We start from the raw sequence: 15164 nt of genomic DNA on the forward strand, positions 1-15164 counted from the left end.
AAATTGAATGTATTTAAACTGTGCTTGATTGTTGCCTATTTGAAATCAACAATGGAAAGACCGCTACTGATATGCACCAGATTGCCGTTATTTTTTGTAAGATAGAAGGAAATGCAGTTTGGTATTGGAAGCAGTGAAGCAACAATGTGTTTCTGAAGTGGTGGGTTTCACATTTCATGTGTGCGCAGTCGACAGATATTGTTCGTGGATGTAAGTTCCTTACCTGCCTTTTCATTCTGTTAGTGCATGTACTTTACCATGCCGAAAGTGCCCAGACCCCGATTTCTCAGTCTGGCTCAACAATTTAAGCACGAGTTCATAGAAAGTGATGGAACTGTTATCCGATGCACTGTTTGTGATACGGGAATCACATTAGATGAAAAACACCAGAGAGATCGCTTCCAGCAACATATTTCCAGCTCTAAGCATCAAAAGAACAAGAATCTGCAAGGAAGTAAATCTCGTCAGCCTCTCTTACGCAATGCATTTGAGCAGTGTTCTTCCAAGAACCAAAATTTTAAGGAATTTAATGTTGACTTGTATCCATCTTTTACACAGCACATTGTATGCATCTTTTACAACCACTCAACAAGGTGAACCATCTGCCCTTGAAAGGGTTCCTTGAAAAGTACACACGGTTGTCAATGCCCGCTGAGAGTACATTAAGGAAAAACTATATGGAACCTGTGTATGAAGAAACTGTTCGTAAAAGTAAGGTGAAAGGTCAGATTGCGATATAGGTGTCATTCTGGATGAGACGACAGACTCAATGCAACGATATGTTTTGAACATTTTGGCTTTTCCTTTGACAGATGAGGAAGTTAAGCCCATGTTACTAGACATGTATCAGTTGCAGAAAACCAATGCCAGTACAGTGATGCAGTCATTTATGGACTTCTGTCAAAAACTGTGGCCCGGCGGAATTCAGTTCGAAAAAAGGTGTTGTTGTACTTACTGACCAGGCTCCCTATATGTTTTCGGCATTTAACCAATTGAAGCCAGTGTTCCCTAAGTTAAAGCATGTAACCTGTTTGGCTCATGCCCTTCACAAGGTTTCTGAATCTATTAGGCGAATACAACGTTGTAAATGAGTTCATATCTGATCTGAAGAAAATACTCCTTAAGGTCCCGAGTTGCATTCTTGCCTACAGAGAAACTACCTGCCTGCCCCTGCCACATTTCCCCATCATTACTCGCTGGGGATCATGGATTGAGTGTGCTGTATTTCTGTGTGAAAATTTTGAAAAAATAAGGAGTTTGTGCTTTCCCTGGATTCAACCGACGCAGGTGCAATTTCCAAGGCACAGCAACTTCTCCTCCCAGACAAGATAGATTATTTGCAAAAATAACTATTTTGTGTACATTCCTACAAGTACCTGTCGACAGCCATGAAAAGCTTAGAAGAACAAGGCATCGAAAAGGAAAAACAATGGGATATCTTTACTACTGTGAGGGGGCAGTTAGATTGTCTTGCCAGAGACAAATTTGAGGCTAGTCTTGACAAGAATCCGGATGTTGTGGAATTTGCCACTTCCACAGAGTTCCCATTCCGAGTGAATACTAAGATTGCCCCACTTGTTTCTGTGGATCTAGAGAGAAGCTTCAGCTTATATATATTTTATCTCTGAAAAGAAACAAACTCACTTTTAAAAATTTATAAATGCTTAATGTTCTAAGGTACAACAGCTTTGTGTTTTTCCCAGACTCTGGTGAATAACTGTAACACAACCTATGTGTGTGATGTGTACACAGCTTCAAGTGAATAGCTTAGACTAATAAAATAGGAGGGAAAGTTTTAATAAGTAGTATAATTATCAGCACCTTTTTTTTGCCCCAATCAGCACCTTTTTTCCCCTTTTTGGGTCTTATTTTAGCACCTTTTCCCTTCCTTTTTCCCAATGAAATTTTCCCCTAAAAATCCTAACTCTGTTTATCAGGCTTTCATCAGGTGGCAAAATTAATAGTGAATTGATCTGAATAGATTACCTCCATACGCTTACCTGCCAAACAGATATCTTTAGATACAATGAAGGTGCTGTTCATAATATTAAATAGAGAATAATACTAAAAATATGTCAAAACAATATGGGGTAATTGTACCTATGGGTGCCAACAGAGAGGGTCACTTGTCATGGAGTTTTGGACTTTTAACCACTGTTAATTTTTACAAAAAAAATAATTTTTTACCTACGTTTCGGAGGCTGAATCTGCCTCCGTCTTCAGGGTAGCGTGTAGTCAGTTATGTCACATAAATGGTTGCCTAGGAGGATTGTTCAAGGTGACCTAGGCTCCACCGCATCTGCAGTCACAAGGACCTCTACATACGAAAAAAGTGCCAGGTAGATTATTAGTGGCCCAGGCTCCACTTTGTCAAATGACCACGTCGAGGTCACCACCGACCACGTGAAGGTCACGACCAAGGCTTCGTGTGGCACCGTTAGGTTTCCACCTTGATCTCCGGGGACTGGATCGCCCCGGATTGCATGATGACGTAAAGCGGGGTTGGGTGTGATATGTATGAATAGTCTAAAGAAACTATACGTGAGATCTTATGTGTGTGGAGGGATAGTGTCTGAATTGTGAACTCTGGCCCGGTTGTTGTTAGTGATTTTTGGAGTTTGTGTTTTTGTACAATTAGTTCACTGTTTCTTTAGTGTTTCTGCTGTGTTCTGTGGGTAAATGTATGACATGGGGATGCGTTGGTGTAGTGCTGCCATCTATTGTTTTTTTGAAAAAGTTTCTGACTAATGGTGTCCATATTGGTCTGATCTCTAGGCTGGGTTGGCTGATCGGTTCTGTTCTTGTTGTCATATGCGATGCTTCCTTGAATTTTCTGCTGTAGCCATTTTCTTCCCTGTTTATTATCTGTGTTTTATCCCATTGTATTCTATGACTGTTTTCCCAGGCGTGGGTCGCTAGTTTGGATCTTTCAAAGTATCCCAGCCTAAGGTTTGTTTTGTGTTCCCCCACCCTCGCTTCAAGTGTTCTGCATGTTTCGCCAATGTATTCCCTCCCGCATTCACATGGGATGCTGTAGATTACGTTTTTCATTTTTATATCGGGTGTGTGGGGTCTTGTGTGGACCAGGTTGGATCGGAGTGTGTTCTTGGAGTGGAATGTAGTTCTGATGTTATATTTCTTGGTTATTTTTTGGATTCTTTCTGATATTCCTTTTATGTATGGTGTATGGATCGTGGCCAGTGGTTTACCTTTTGGAAGCGGTTTTGTTGTTTCTTCTGTCCATATAATGGGGTTTATTATTTTGTGTGGATAGTTATTGGTTCTGAGATCTTTGTAGAGTGATTTCTTTTCATTGGTAAGATCCTGTTCGGTCTTACATATGGTTTTAGCTCGGTGCACGAGTGTTTTTACTATGCCGGTTTTTATGGACTTGGGGTGGTTGGAGAGGAAGTTTAGATATTGTCCTGTATGGGTAGGTTTTCTGTACACTTTTGTGGAAAGGGTGTGATCTTGCCTTGTAACTAGTACATCTAGAAAGGGTATAGTTCTGTTTTTTTCCACTTCCATGGTGAATTGGATTGTGGGTCTTAGGCTGTTTAGGTGTTGCAGAAAGATGGGCAACGTGTGTTCCCCATGTGGCCAGACTACAAAAGTGTCGTCTACGTACCTGAACCAGGTGGACGGTTTGAGGTGGTGTGTGGTTAAAGCTATTTCTTCGAAATGTTCCATATAGATATTGCTGACTATAGGAGATAGAGGAGATCCCATGGCCATGCCTTCTTTCTGTTGGTAGAATATGTCATCTATTTGGAAGTATGTAGTGGTCAAGCAGAGGTTGAGCATTTCCATTATTTGTTCGGGTTTTAGATTTCCTAGTGTGGTGTTATGTTCTAGGAGTTTCTCCTGTATGATTTGCAATGTTTCATTTATTGGTACGTTGGTGAACAGGCTAACTATGTCAAAGCTGACCAGAATTTCTTGTCCAGTGAGTTGTATCCCTTGGATGCGTTGAATGAAATGTTCTGTGTTTTTTATGTGTGTTGTTGTGTTTCCTGCGAGGGGAAAAGTGCTGGTAGTATAAATTTTGCCAGGTTGTAGCATGGTGAGTCCCTAGTGCTAACGATAGGACGGAGTGGTGTGTCTGCTTTGTGAATTTTTGGTAGTCCATACATGTGAGGAAGTTTGCTGTAATATGGATTGATTTTCTTTCTTATGTTTTCAGGTATGTCTTTCTTCATTTTTCTTACAGTTGCTTGTACCTTTCTTTCTATTGTTGGAGTAGGGTCCTTTTTTAGTTGGGTGTAGCTATCATTGTTAACTAACTGTTTGAGTTTTTCTTGGTATGCTGTTGTGTCAAGTACAACTGTGCAGTTGCCTTTGTCTGCTGTTCTTTTTGAGGTTTGTGATGGCAGTTATCTCCTGTTGAGTGATGTTATTGTGTGAGAGCTGTGGTGGTTTTTCGATGGCTTTTCTGATCTCCCATCTGAGTTATTTTTTTTGTAAAAATTAACAGTGGTTAAAAGTCCAAAACTCCATGATGAATAAATCACCACTGATTAGCTACAAAGAAGAGGGTCACTTGTGTTTTTCCTTCTGGATTTTCACCTTCCTTTCACAGGCCTAGAAACTATGAATCCATAATTTTCATAACTGATACAACAGCGTTGCAGGGAGAAATGGAATTTCTGATTAAATAACTAACCCATGTGAAATTATGAGTACTTTATAAGCAAAGCTTTGGTAGATTTCTATGGTAAGGAGAAATTGTGTATTAAATTTCATAAATATTGTAAACTACTTTGAATGGTTGCAATTTTCAAGTATTGGCACTGATATCAGTTCAGCCGTATTTATAACCTATCGAAAAGTTATGCGTAACTTGTGGCTCAACCAGTGTGGTATTTAAGGAATTTCCAGTGGGGGGGGGGGGGAATTCTACTGTCAAGAAACAGCATAAGATAATGATTTTACTCCACCTAACATATCAGTTTCTCCCCCCTCTCTATCACCCCGACCCCCCAAACGTATATACATGTGTGCGTGTTTACAACTGCTAGAGGGGTTGCATGGGGGTACCTCAACAATTTTAAGTGGGAAATGAGGTCAGACCACACTTCATTTTTACCAAAACATATTTTTAATTATTGCTGAAAAATTGCCGATTTAAATTTGGATCTCGACAGAAAAAAAGATCCAGTCCACTTTACAATCATCACCACTAATCGGGACTGGACCTACAGTTTTGGGGTTTGACACCCCCCCACCAGAAATGTAGTCCGGCATGGGTGTAACTTGGGACATAACTTTTGGGAATCAGAATTGAACTTGGGCATAACTGCAAAATTACAATACTACTGATTTGAGAACTCATGTTGAAATCAAGAAATATTTCCAACAAAAAATACTACCTTCCAACTCGCCCCATGTGTTTTAATTTAGTGATGTTATGTGTAACTTCATCACTAGATACATCAAGCCATGGCCGTGTAATTTTCCATTTGCTAAATTTTTTACGACTTAGGCAACTAATAATCACAAGGAGACTCACCGCTTCAATACTACTGCCTTCTTCTTGCAAATTTTCAAAACCGATCCTTTGGTCATCTCAGTTTTCTGCCACCAGAATTATCAGATTTCGTTCATTTTGAAGGCAGATTCACAATATTGCAGTGTGTGGAACTCGTAATGTTAACTTTTTTTACTAACATTCTTGCTTCACAAAGAAACGTAGCTTGTTGTTCTTAAAAAAAAAAAAGCACACTGTTCTTAAAAATATGATTTCTTAAAGGGCTATTGTGCTTGCGTCAACAATTTCATGTAGGCTATCTTTGCATACTATAATTCCACTCATGTATATACAGACGTTCTGTGGTGACAAGTACGAGTCTCGTGACAACTCATTTGTAACTTTTATATAGGATGGCATTTTTGGGGCAAATTCCCTGGACAAAGATGAGAGAAGAGGGGCCACTTATATGACAGTTCAAGGAATATAGCAGCGCTTGATACCACATACAAGTTCGCCAAATGAAGCTTCCAGTTATCTGACAGAAAAGTGGTGCAACTGAATGGCGAAGTGGGGAAAAACTAACTAAATTGCCAATAATTTGTTGTTTCCCCTCCAGGGATAATATTTATCAAGCAGAGCGGGGGACACAAGTATCCAGAGAGGTGGAATTCACCCTCATCCCCCCCTACAAATGCCACCCTGGGCTTAACCAGGGGCCAAATTGGGTGTACGGCATGATGCTACGGCATGAACGAGCTACTACGTCAACCTTTGATATTCCTGCAAATTCTACAATTTAGAATTCTGGGTAAATTTTAAAAATCTATTATATCTCCAAAATGGCATTCCATAACTTACCTTACAATCTGAATGTCCACACACGATAATGTGTTTTATATCATTCACGATGCAGCCCAGTTCAAGTGCAGCAGGCTCTGTGGTTGTTGCCTCGTCTCCAAAGTGCTGCGAGTGGGGGATCATGTTCCCAGCATTCCTCACTGTAATTGCAAGTGTAGGATAAATCAAAAGCACCTGAAAAGGTGAAACATTCAGATGCGGGAAATGTTATGATCAAAGACACGTCACATCATACAATAATTTTCATGCAATGAAAGAGCAATAGAAAAATAGGTGAAAATTCAGGGTAATAGACCTAAAAACTAAAAGTTTTGTTTTTGAGACCAGACATTGTTATTATTGCTCCCCCATTGTCTAAAGGTTGCACCAAGAAATAATGGATCTCCTATCGGGGTATCAAATTATGGATTGATTTCACTGCAAGTGATATTTTGGTAAAACCTGTACTAGGTACCCTTGTCCCTCTGTACCACTTGAAAAAGTGAAACAATTCTCATGGTTTATGAATGCTTTCCATTGTTTTTAGCTCTTGGAGAAGTAAATTAAAGTTACCTCACCGTGTTATCGTGAAACAGAACAACCTGAAGGCTTTGCACAAGTGAATATAGCACCCAAAATGACATTCTTCACAGTGGCCATAATTCTACGTCGTTAGGTTAGGAGCGTTACGTTTGGACTTGATAGCAAATTCCAACTTTTTCCCTTGCTACTCTAATGTGCATACAAAGAGTTTTTACTAATAAAAAGCAGCGAAAGTCCTACGAGATAGCAGGTTTCTTTTACTTATGCATTCCATACTGTTGGATCTCTGTTATTTGTGTTTTCTATTGCAATGATAAGAAAGAAACATTGAAAAATGTACAGTTAAAAAAAATGATTTTGCAATTGTAATGCTGTGGGCCAGCACTTTCCTGCATTCATTAAGGAAGATGTGTCTCCCTGCTAATGATGTCTATGCATAAAAATGAGAGAAGTATGGCACGGAAAAAAAAAAGATGTTCCTGTACGGTGGCAGTGGGTTCTACGGTGTCATCTTTTGGGCCCCGGCTACGGGCTGCATGCAGGTTCAAGTTTCCTGGGTGAAGCGTAACAACTTTTCTCCTGAGATTTCTGCCTGTGTATGGGACTGGTGGCCACCCACCATCGTGAGGTAATTGGGGAGCTACGAACGAGTAGCATAACTCCATCATAGAAAACATGCAACAATGACCTGGGGGGTTCATCATGCTGATCACACATCACCCTGCAACTGATTGGATTATCACGCATCTCCGGCGAGAGTGAGGCAAACAGTCAGTATGTAGGCCCTGGCCCTCATGGGCTGTTGCACCACAGTTTATTACTATTATACGTAAGCCTTTTCCTGAAAACAAAGGGCTGTTAAGAATTATTACATCTCTTCACTATGTCAGGAGTTTATTAATAATTACTCTCGACTTTCACACTCGCCACTGAAGTTTCCAGGTTCGAATCCTGGCACGTGCATGGGTGTCATTTGTTAGCATTCCTTCATCAATTTCATTTAATCATCACTAACCCTCATCATCACAATGAGCCAAATGTGGCAGAAAAGAGACATTAAATCACAAAATACAAATACAAGTATATACAAATTAAGTTGGCCATGGAGAAAGTCACATCAAGTAACACACTAAGTTTTCAGACATTTTCATTTTTCACATACATAACAGTTGGGCTGAAAAGTTCATAGGCTGACTCATAGATGGCGTTACTAGAATTAAATCCATGTGATTTTTACTTAGTACTAACCTTCAAAAGATACGTGTATAAATTTCACAGCTGCCGGATAATTAGTTCGTGAGATATAGCATTGTGAGTGAAGCAGCTTTTCTTATTGTGAAAAAATGGATAAAAAAGAATTTCGTGTGTTAATAAAGCATTGCTTTTTGGCGAAAAAAAAATACTGTTGAAGCCAAGGCTTGGCTTGATAAACATTATTCGGACTCTGCACCAGGAAAATCAACCGTTGAGAAGTGGTTTGCTAAATTTAAACGAGGCGAAATGAGCATCGAAGACGATGCACGCAGTGGACGCCCCAAAGAGGCTGTTACCGACGAAAACATCAAAAAAGTTCACAAAATAATTTTAAATGATCGTAAAGTGAAGTTGATCGAGATAGCTGAGACTTTAAAAATATCAAAGGAACGTGTTGGACATATTGTGCATGAATATTTGAACATGCGAAAGCTGTGTGCAAAATGGGTGCCGCGCGTGCTCACAGTCGATCAAAAGCAACAACGTTTTGATGATTCGGAGCAATGTTTAGCGATATTCAACCGTAATAAACACGAATTTTTCCGTCGATACATTACAATGGATGAAACATGGCTCCATAACTACACTCCAGAGTCCAATCGACAGTCAGCCGAGTGGACTGCACGTGATGAACCGAATCCAAAGCGTGGAAAGACGCAACAGTCGGCTGGCAAGGTTATGGCATCAGTATTCTGGAATGCACATGGTATTATATTCATCGATTACCTCAAAAAGGGCCAGACCATCAACAGCGATTATTACATAGCGTTGTTGGAGCGTTTAAAGGATGAAATCACGAAAAAACTGCCCCATTTGAAGAAGAAAAAAGTGCTGTTTCATCAAGATAATGCACCGTCTCACAAATAAATGAAAACGATGGCAAAATTATATGAATTAGACTACGAATTGCTTCCCCATCCACCATATTCTCCAGATCTGGCCCCCAGTGACTTTTTCCTGTTTGCAGACCTTAAAAGAATGCTCGCAGGAAAGAAATTTAGCACTGATGAAGAGGTAATCGCCGAAACTGAGGCCTATTTTGAGGCTAAAGAGAAATCGTACTATAAAAATGGCATCGAAAAATTGTATGACCGCTATAATCGTTGTATCGCCCTCAAAGGCAACTATATTGAATAATAAAATCGAATTTTGTCAAAAAAATATTTTTTACTATGTTAGCCTACGAACTTTTCAGCCCAACTGTTATGTGAAGTCTTGAATTCCTTTATCAACATGTCTTACATGCACACACACAAAAAAAAGTAAATTACAAATCAACCATTTTAGAATACTTACTGCATCGAGTTTTCCCAGAAGCTGCTTCAATGGTTGTGTTGATAGGCTAAGAATTTCACTCACCTATAAACATATCTCCGACATTTGTCTGTGTGAATCTTGTAGGGATCATGCGACTGTCCATGCAGGTGAAGAAAACTGCTTTAGGCTGGAAAGACCAAAAGTAGTTTACACTTATTCCCCTTGAAATTTACGACTGTTACAAGCATTTTAACACACTTCTTGATGTAACGTTTCGAGAGAACATGCACTCCCTTCATTAGACAATAATTTTTAGTTTGATTTTATAGTTCATAACAATGGGATAAATTAACAAAAAAAAAATAAAAATGAAAGGGCTATACTGCATAGCAGTTTATATTCTTCGTGATATTCTTGGGTCTAACTTTGTAATGTCTAAATCATGTTTATGCCATTTATCTTGATGTTTGTCGCACATAATCTTTTGAAAATCTCAATATGCTGAACAAGGCAGAAATTTATTATATTATAAAACATAAATAAATGTTATGTTTTACAATAAAATAAATTTCTGCCTTGGTCAGCATATTGAGTTTTTCATATCATGGAAACAAGGCTTAATGGTGTTATAATCTTTTGACCACAAACATATAGAGTCCACCTCTAGCACTGGCGTGTACATTCTAAACGTAATGGCGATTTAAAAACAATTTTGAAGTTGAACTCCCTGATTTTTTTGCAGTTTTATGTGAGAAACCGTAGTTGAATAGAATACAAACAAATTTCTCTGCAACAACACCCTTATCCACTATTAAATCCAATTTTATTGTTTCCTATAAATTTCTTGTAATTTGTTTCATCTGATTAGTGTTAAAACCATTTTCCTTTGATATATTGAAAAGTTTCTATTCTTCTTTCAAAATATCTTCATTATTTCAAGATAGGGTAAATGTTTACTATCCTTCGGACACGTATAACTTCTGAGTTTCATCAATTATTGACATTTCTACTTACCTATCTGCTTCGCGGATAATTTTTTAACGTGTATTCACGTTTTTTTAATCATTTTTTTTTAAAGAAAAAGTGTTTTTGTAACTGAAGAACGTACGTTTCCGCAAATGGTTTGTGGGGCTATGTGTCAATGGTTCATGGGGCTATGCGAGAATGGTGTGTGGGGGCTATGCGAGAATGGTGTGTGGGGCTACGCATATTTTTTTCGAAACCAATTTTTAAGTATTGTAACCTATTGTGAATCCTCCTCCGTAGTCGAGCGGGTTAAGGCGTTCACTCGTCTTGAGATCGTTCGCTGCGGGATGGCGTAGGTTCGAATCCGGCTCTGGTCGGAATTTATTCGGCCTACGTATAGGGCCGGTGGCAACCCACCATCGTGAGGAAATTGGGAAGCTCCGAGTGAGTGAGCGTAACCCGATCGAGAAGACCTGCAACGGCTGGGGCCTCGTCGGGCTGATACCCTGACACTCCAATACTGGTCTAAGATCTCCACGCTACAACAGGTGACGGAGGAACAGTGTGGGAGGGAGACCAGCAGTCGGTAGGTAAGCCAAGGCCCTCATCGGGCTGTAGAGCTATGGGTTAAAAAAACCTATTGTGACCCTACCTAACCTAACCTTACCGGAAATGGTTTGTGGGGCTATGCGTCAATGGTTGAATTTCTGCTATGAAACATTCCGACATCACACAAAACACCTTCCAGATGTTAGACAATAGTACAGGAACTTATTACGGTAAGTAGTTTCTTCTGTAGAAATGAAAAAATCTGTCCGAAGGATAGTAAACTATTACCCAAGATAATCTTAGTCTTCTTAAGAAGATTAATGATTGAATCAATTCAAATGAAATATAGTGACCTCTTTTTAATTCGAACTTGGATAATTCAAATTACTCAGCAATTTGAACAGAAGTTTATTCCCCTTGAAATCATCTTTAATGATAAATGTTTTTGTTCATTCAAACTTTTTGGTGTTCTCTTTGAGTTTGAATGAACTCTGTATATCTTTCTAATAATTTGCTTCAGTTGATTCAAATGTCAGTGTGAGAGTCCGTGCTTTGCAGCACCCCTTTGTTCAGTCATCTCAGACATGTAGTTCGAGTGGATTTTTATGCAAGACTCGACAGGTATCTTGTGCTTGAAACTAGATATCACATGATCAGGTGTTGGAAGCATTTAAGGACATGGTTTTAATGCTAACAGCCCTACATCTGACCCATCCAACCTACCAATCAAAACATTAAGAACAAAATACCCCTTCACACCTCACATTATATAACATAGTTAACAGTAGCAGCAGTCTGTAGCACAGATTAACTGTAAACGAAAGGTTGCTAACAAAAAAAATACGTACAGAGGAGTATACGGAAGGAAAAATTATTCTCCAGAAAACAGTAGGGTGTTGGTAACAGTTTCATAGATCGGAGACACATTAAAATTGCATATTTTGTGTTTTGCATGGTTCGTACTTACGAATTGTGTATTGCGGAACATAGTTCAAGGTGCCATTATGCTTTTTACATGAAAACAAACGCAATTTTTCACATTCTCAGTGCTTTTTTTTTATTCCTTTCTTCGCTTCCGGAACACAATACGGGGGGCACATCTTGACTCAAGTTGTGGGTATGCAGTGTTTCAACCTTCCTCACCGAAAAATACCTACTATCTTGTTAGTCACTGGTGGAAATTATACATTATGCACGGGTAGCTGACAGATAGCCCCACAAACCATTTCCGATAAGGTTAGGTTAGGTTTGGTTACATTAGGCAAGCATAGTAACAAAAAAGGGGGAGGGTTGAAACACTGACAGGGGCTTACGTCATCTAACGTACGCAGCATCCGGTTGTCGTAGGGCAAGCAAATGAAAGCAATGGCAATTGTGCGTCGATGAGATATTTCTATTGAAAAATACATGATTTCCGGGTCAAATATATTCCACGATGAAAGAAAATACCTCGACGAACGTTGTAAACCTTGGAGAAACTCATTTTCGTAAGTAGTTTCTTGTGTAAAATTGAAGAAATGTGTCTCCGATTAATTCAGAATTAAACCATCAGAAATGATAAATTCCTAAGGTAAAGAGGTTGGCCAGTTGGGTTCAATGACCTATAAAATTAATGGAGCGAATTTACAATACCGGAAGTATCTTCAATTGCTTTCAAATTCGGCATACTCACTAATTTTGGCCTCGTAATCACGAATCTGCAGTTAAAATTTGGCGGTCACGTCTAGAAATTGCAAAGTAAGATGCAGATTCGTGATTAGGAGGTCTCAATTAGTGAATATGCGAAATTTCATAGAAAATGGAGAGTGGTCCGGTATTGTAAACTCATGCCTAAAAAAAAGTTACCAAAAGTTTATGGGAGTACCCTTGTATACCGGAACTTTCTTAAAGAAACAGCCTTTTTCAAACGTATTCTGCATAAATAATACAGTAATAAAATACATTTACATTGACAAATAATTATCAAATGTCACACAAAAATAAAAATTTAGTTTAACAATGTAAAGAAAGCATATAAAAGAGTAACTGTATTCTTACTTCAGGATTATCACGGACTTTCTTGAACTGATTAACCATTCCAATTCGAAATGTATTTCTGTACCTCATAACACCCTTTAATATTCTATCCATGCCGCTAATTTGACTTTTGTTCCTACAACATACTGTTTTACGAATTTGTGAAATTTTGTAACAAAGTTATTACATGCTTTGTTTTCATTTTGTGCTAGTCAGCTCTCAGCTGTCTGGCGCCTCCAGCATCGATCGAAGTTGGATCAAAGAAAGGTAGCGCACGAAGGCACATGCTATAGATGTTGAGAAGTAGCACACGATCACAAGGAAAAGTTTGATGCTTGGAATGCGCGCACTGATTATGTTTTATTTATGGTTACAGCCAACGGCAAGAGGGGGCAAAAGCTAAGAGCCTCCCCGATATCGCAGTGGTAGCGTCGTCGCCTTGTAGCTATGCTTGTATAATATCACCAAAACATACCATATCCTAAACAAAGGCCGCCGAAAGACATGGTGCGATGCCTTTTCTGATTACAGTCTCCCAGCGTCAGTGTCTTTGATAAGGGATGACCCCCCCCGAAATAAATTCTGGCTACGGGTCTGCCAAGACACCGAGGAGAACACCTGTTCGAATCACGTCGCCCGTATCAAAGCTGGATCATAGAGGAGTTAGGGAGTAGAGGATTATCCCACATTTAAACCTCGCTGCGCTTTGAAATTGCATTTCCATCGGTGGCCAGTAGATGGCGCGGCCGTCTTCTTTTGCTGTTTCCAGCACAAATTGGGGGGAGAGCTCTTTCGGTGACAGTCACGTGGGTTTCAAACGTCCTTATTGGTCAGATCTCTTGTATCCCATCAAGGCTGTTACCAATGGCAAGGGCTTTCTTTTTCGCTGGTTCCCTTCCAAGCACCGCTGTTAGGGGTGGGGTGAAGAGATGGGATGGGTGATGCGTTTCCGCCACCGCAAAGTTCTTCGGAATCTTTTACTCGAAAGTAAGGTTGCCTTTCCTATGCAATTAACAGATTCTTTGAGTGTTTCTTTGAAGGCGAAATTGGGAATGTAAAATGTAGGCATTTTCAACTGGCGCCTGAATTTTCAAATTCAGTTCTCAAAAAACTTTTTTTTAAAAAATATTTCAACTTCGCTTGTGGAAATTTTCATTACCACTTTTGAAATAACGAGTACAGTGTGTGGGCCTCCCCGATGGCTCAGTGGTAGCGTCGTCGCCTTGTAATCAAGGGGTTCCGGGTTCGATACTCGGTGGAGCTACAAGTGGTTCGGATCCCACTTTAAACTGTAGGTCTAGTCCCGATTGGCCTGAGCAAAAAGAAAAAAATAATAGCTCATAACTGAAGTACAAACGGGGGGCGGCGAATTCCATGCACCGGCGCAACAATCATTTCTTGACTGCAACAATCTTTACTCGGCCTTGCCGCACAAGAAATGAAAATGAACTGAATAGCGTGAAATTCAAATAATTTTTGTTTCACTTTGCTCGAAATAAAATCGTTTCTTTAAGATAGGGTGACCATTCGTCTCGTTTTGACCGGGAGAGTCCCGTTTCATAGGCGTGTCCCAGTTGTCCCGTCGATATTATACAAGAAACACTATTTGTCCCGTTTTTTAAAAGTCTAGGAATTATCTTGAAAACCAAGTCTAAATTTGAGAGATTCTTAAAAAGAATGACTTTCTGTGTCTTGGCGGAAATTCAAATGTCAAATCCCGCGTTTTGTGTTAGATATTAATATGTGGTGCAACTTTTTCGGGGAGCTTTATTAACGGTTAGTAAAGAATAAAGTTGTTCTCAAGAAGATTGGTCCTTCTGCAAAATACTTCTGGCATAGTAGTCATACCGAGATTATAAAAATTAATAGCTCTTGACAACGAGAGATCATATTTTACATAGATATTGTTCATGATGTATCATTTATGTGATCCATACTATAATAAATAATAAAAAAGGTAAAGTGCTCCCCTGTGCTTTGCACCACGCCATGAAGGCGTATCTCGGCCGAAGCTTGGAGTGATGTGATCAGCACCACGCCCCTGGCCGCATTTACCTCCCAGAGTTTCCTCCAGGTATCCACTTTATACAACACTGGGCGAGCGCCGGAGCCGCATAAACAGGTGGAAATAGTCCCGGTTCTCTCAGCCGGGGATCGAACCCGGGCCTCTCGCATGGTAGTCAGACGCCATACCGACTTTTTTATATATAAAATAAAGAAATTCCCCTATTCGGTGGTATCCCCCGTCATTCACACACATTTTCTCAACATT

At 39.6% G+C, this 15164-nt stretch overlaps 1 protein-coding gene across 2 annotated transcripts in view; it reads right to left on the bottom strand.

The window, feature by feature from the left end:
* Positions 1–13138, bottom strand: part of CAHbeta (carbonic anhydrase beta) — a 28169-nt gene extending 15031 nt beyond the window's left edge. Inside the window, exons 1-3 of one of the 2 annotated variants that reach the window (XM_083130096.1) lie at positions 12914–13138; positions 9464–9548; positions 6329–6468 (exon numbers count right to left, since the gene is read on the bottom strand). In XM_083130096.1, coding sequence (XP_082986222.1) covers positions 6329–6468; positions 9464–9548; positions 12914–13006 — 318 coding nt within the window. In that variant the 5' untranslated portion in view covers positions 13007–13138. Of the gene's footprint in view, positions 1–6328; positions 6469–9400; positions 9549–12913 lie in introns of those variants that run through there. The other variant, XR_014442310.1, reaches the window with a different exon arrangement.
* Positions 13139–15164: the final 2026 nt, after the last annotated feature.

Source organism: Lepisma saccharinum, chromosome 10 (assembly GCF_977018435.1).
Source record: "Lepisma saccharinum chromosome 10, izLepSacc3.1, whole genome shotgun sequence".
Lineage (NCBI taxonomy): Eukaryota > Metazoa > Arthropoda > Insecta > Zygentoma > Lepismatidae > Lepisma > Lepisma saccharinum.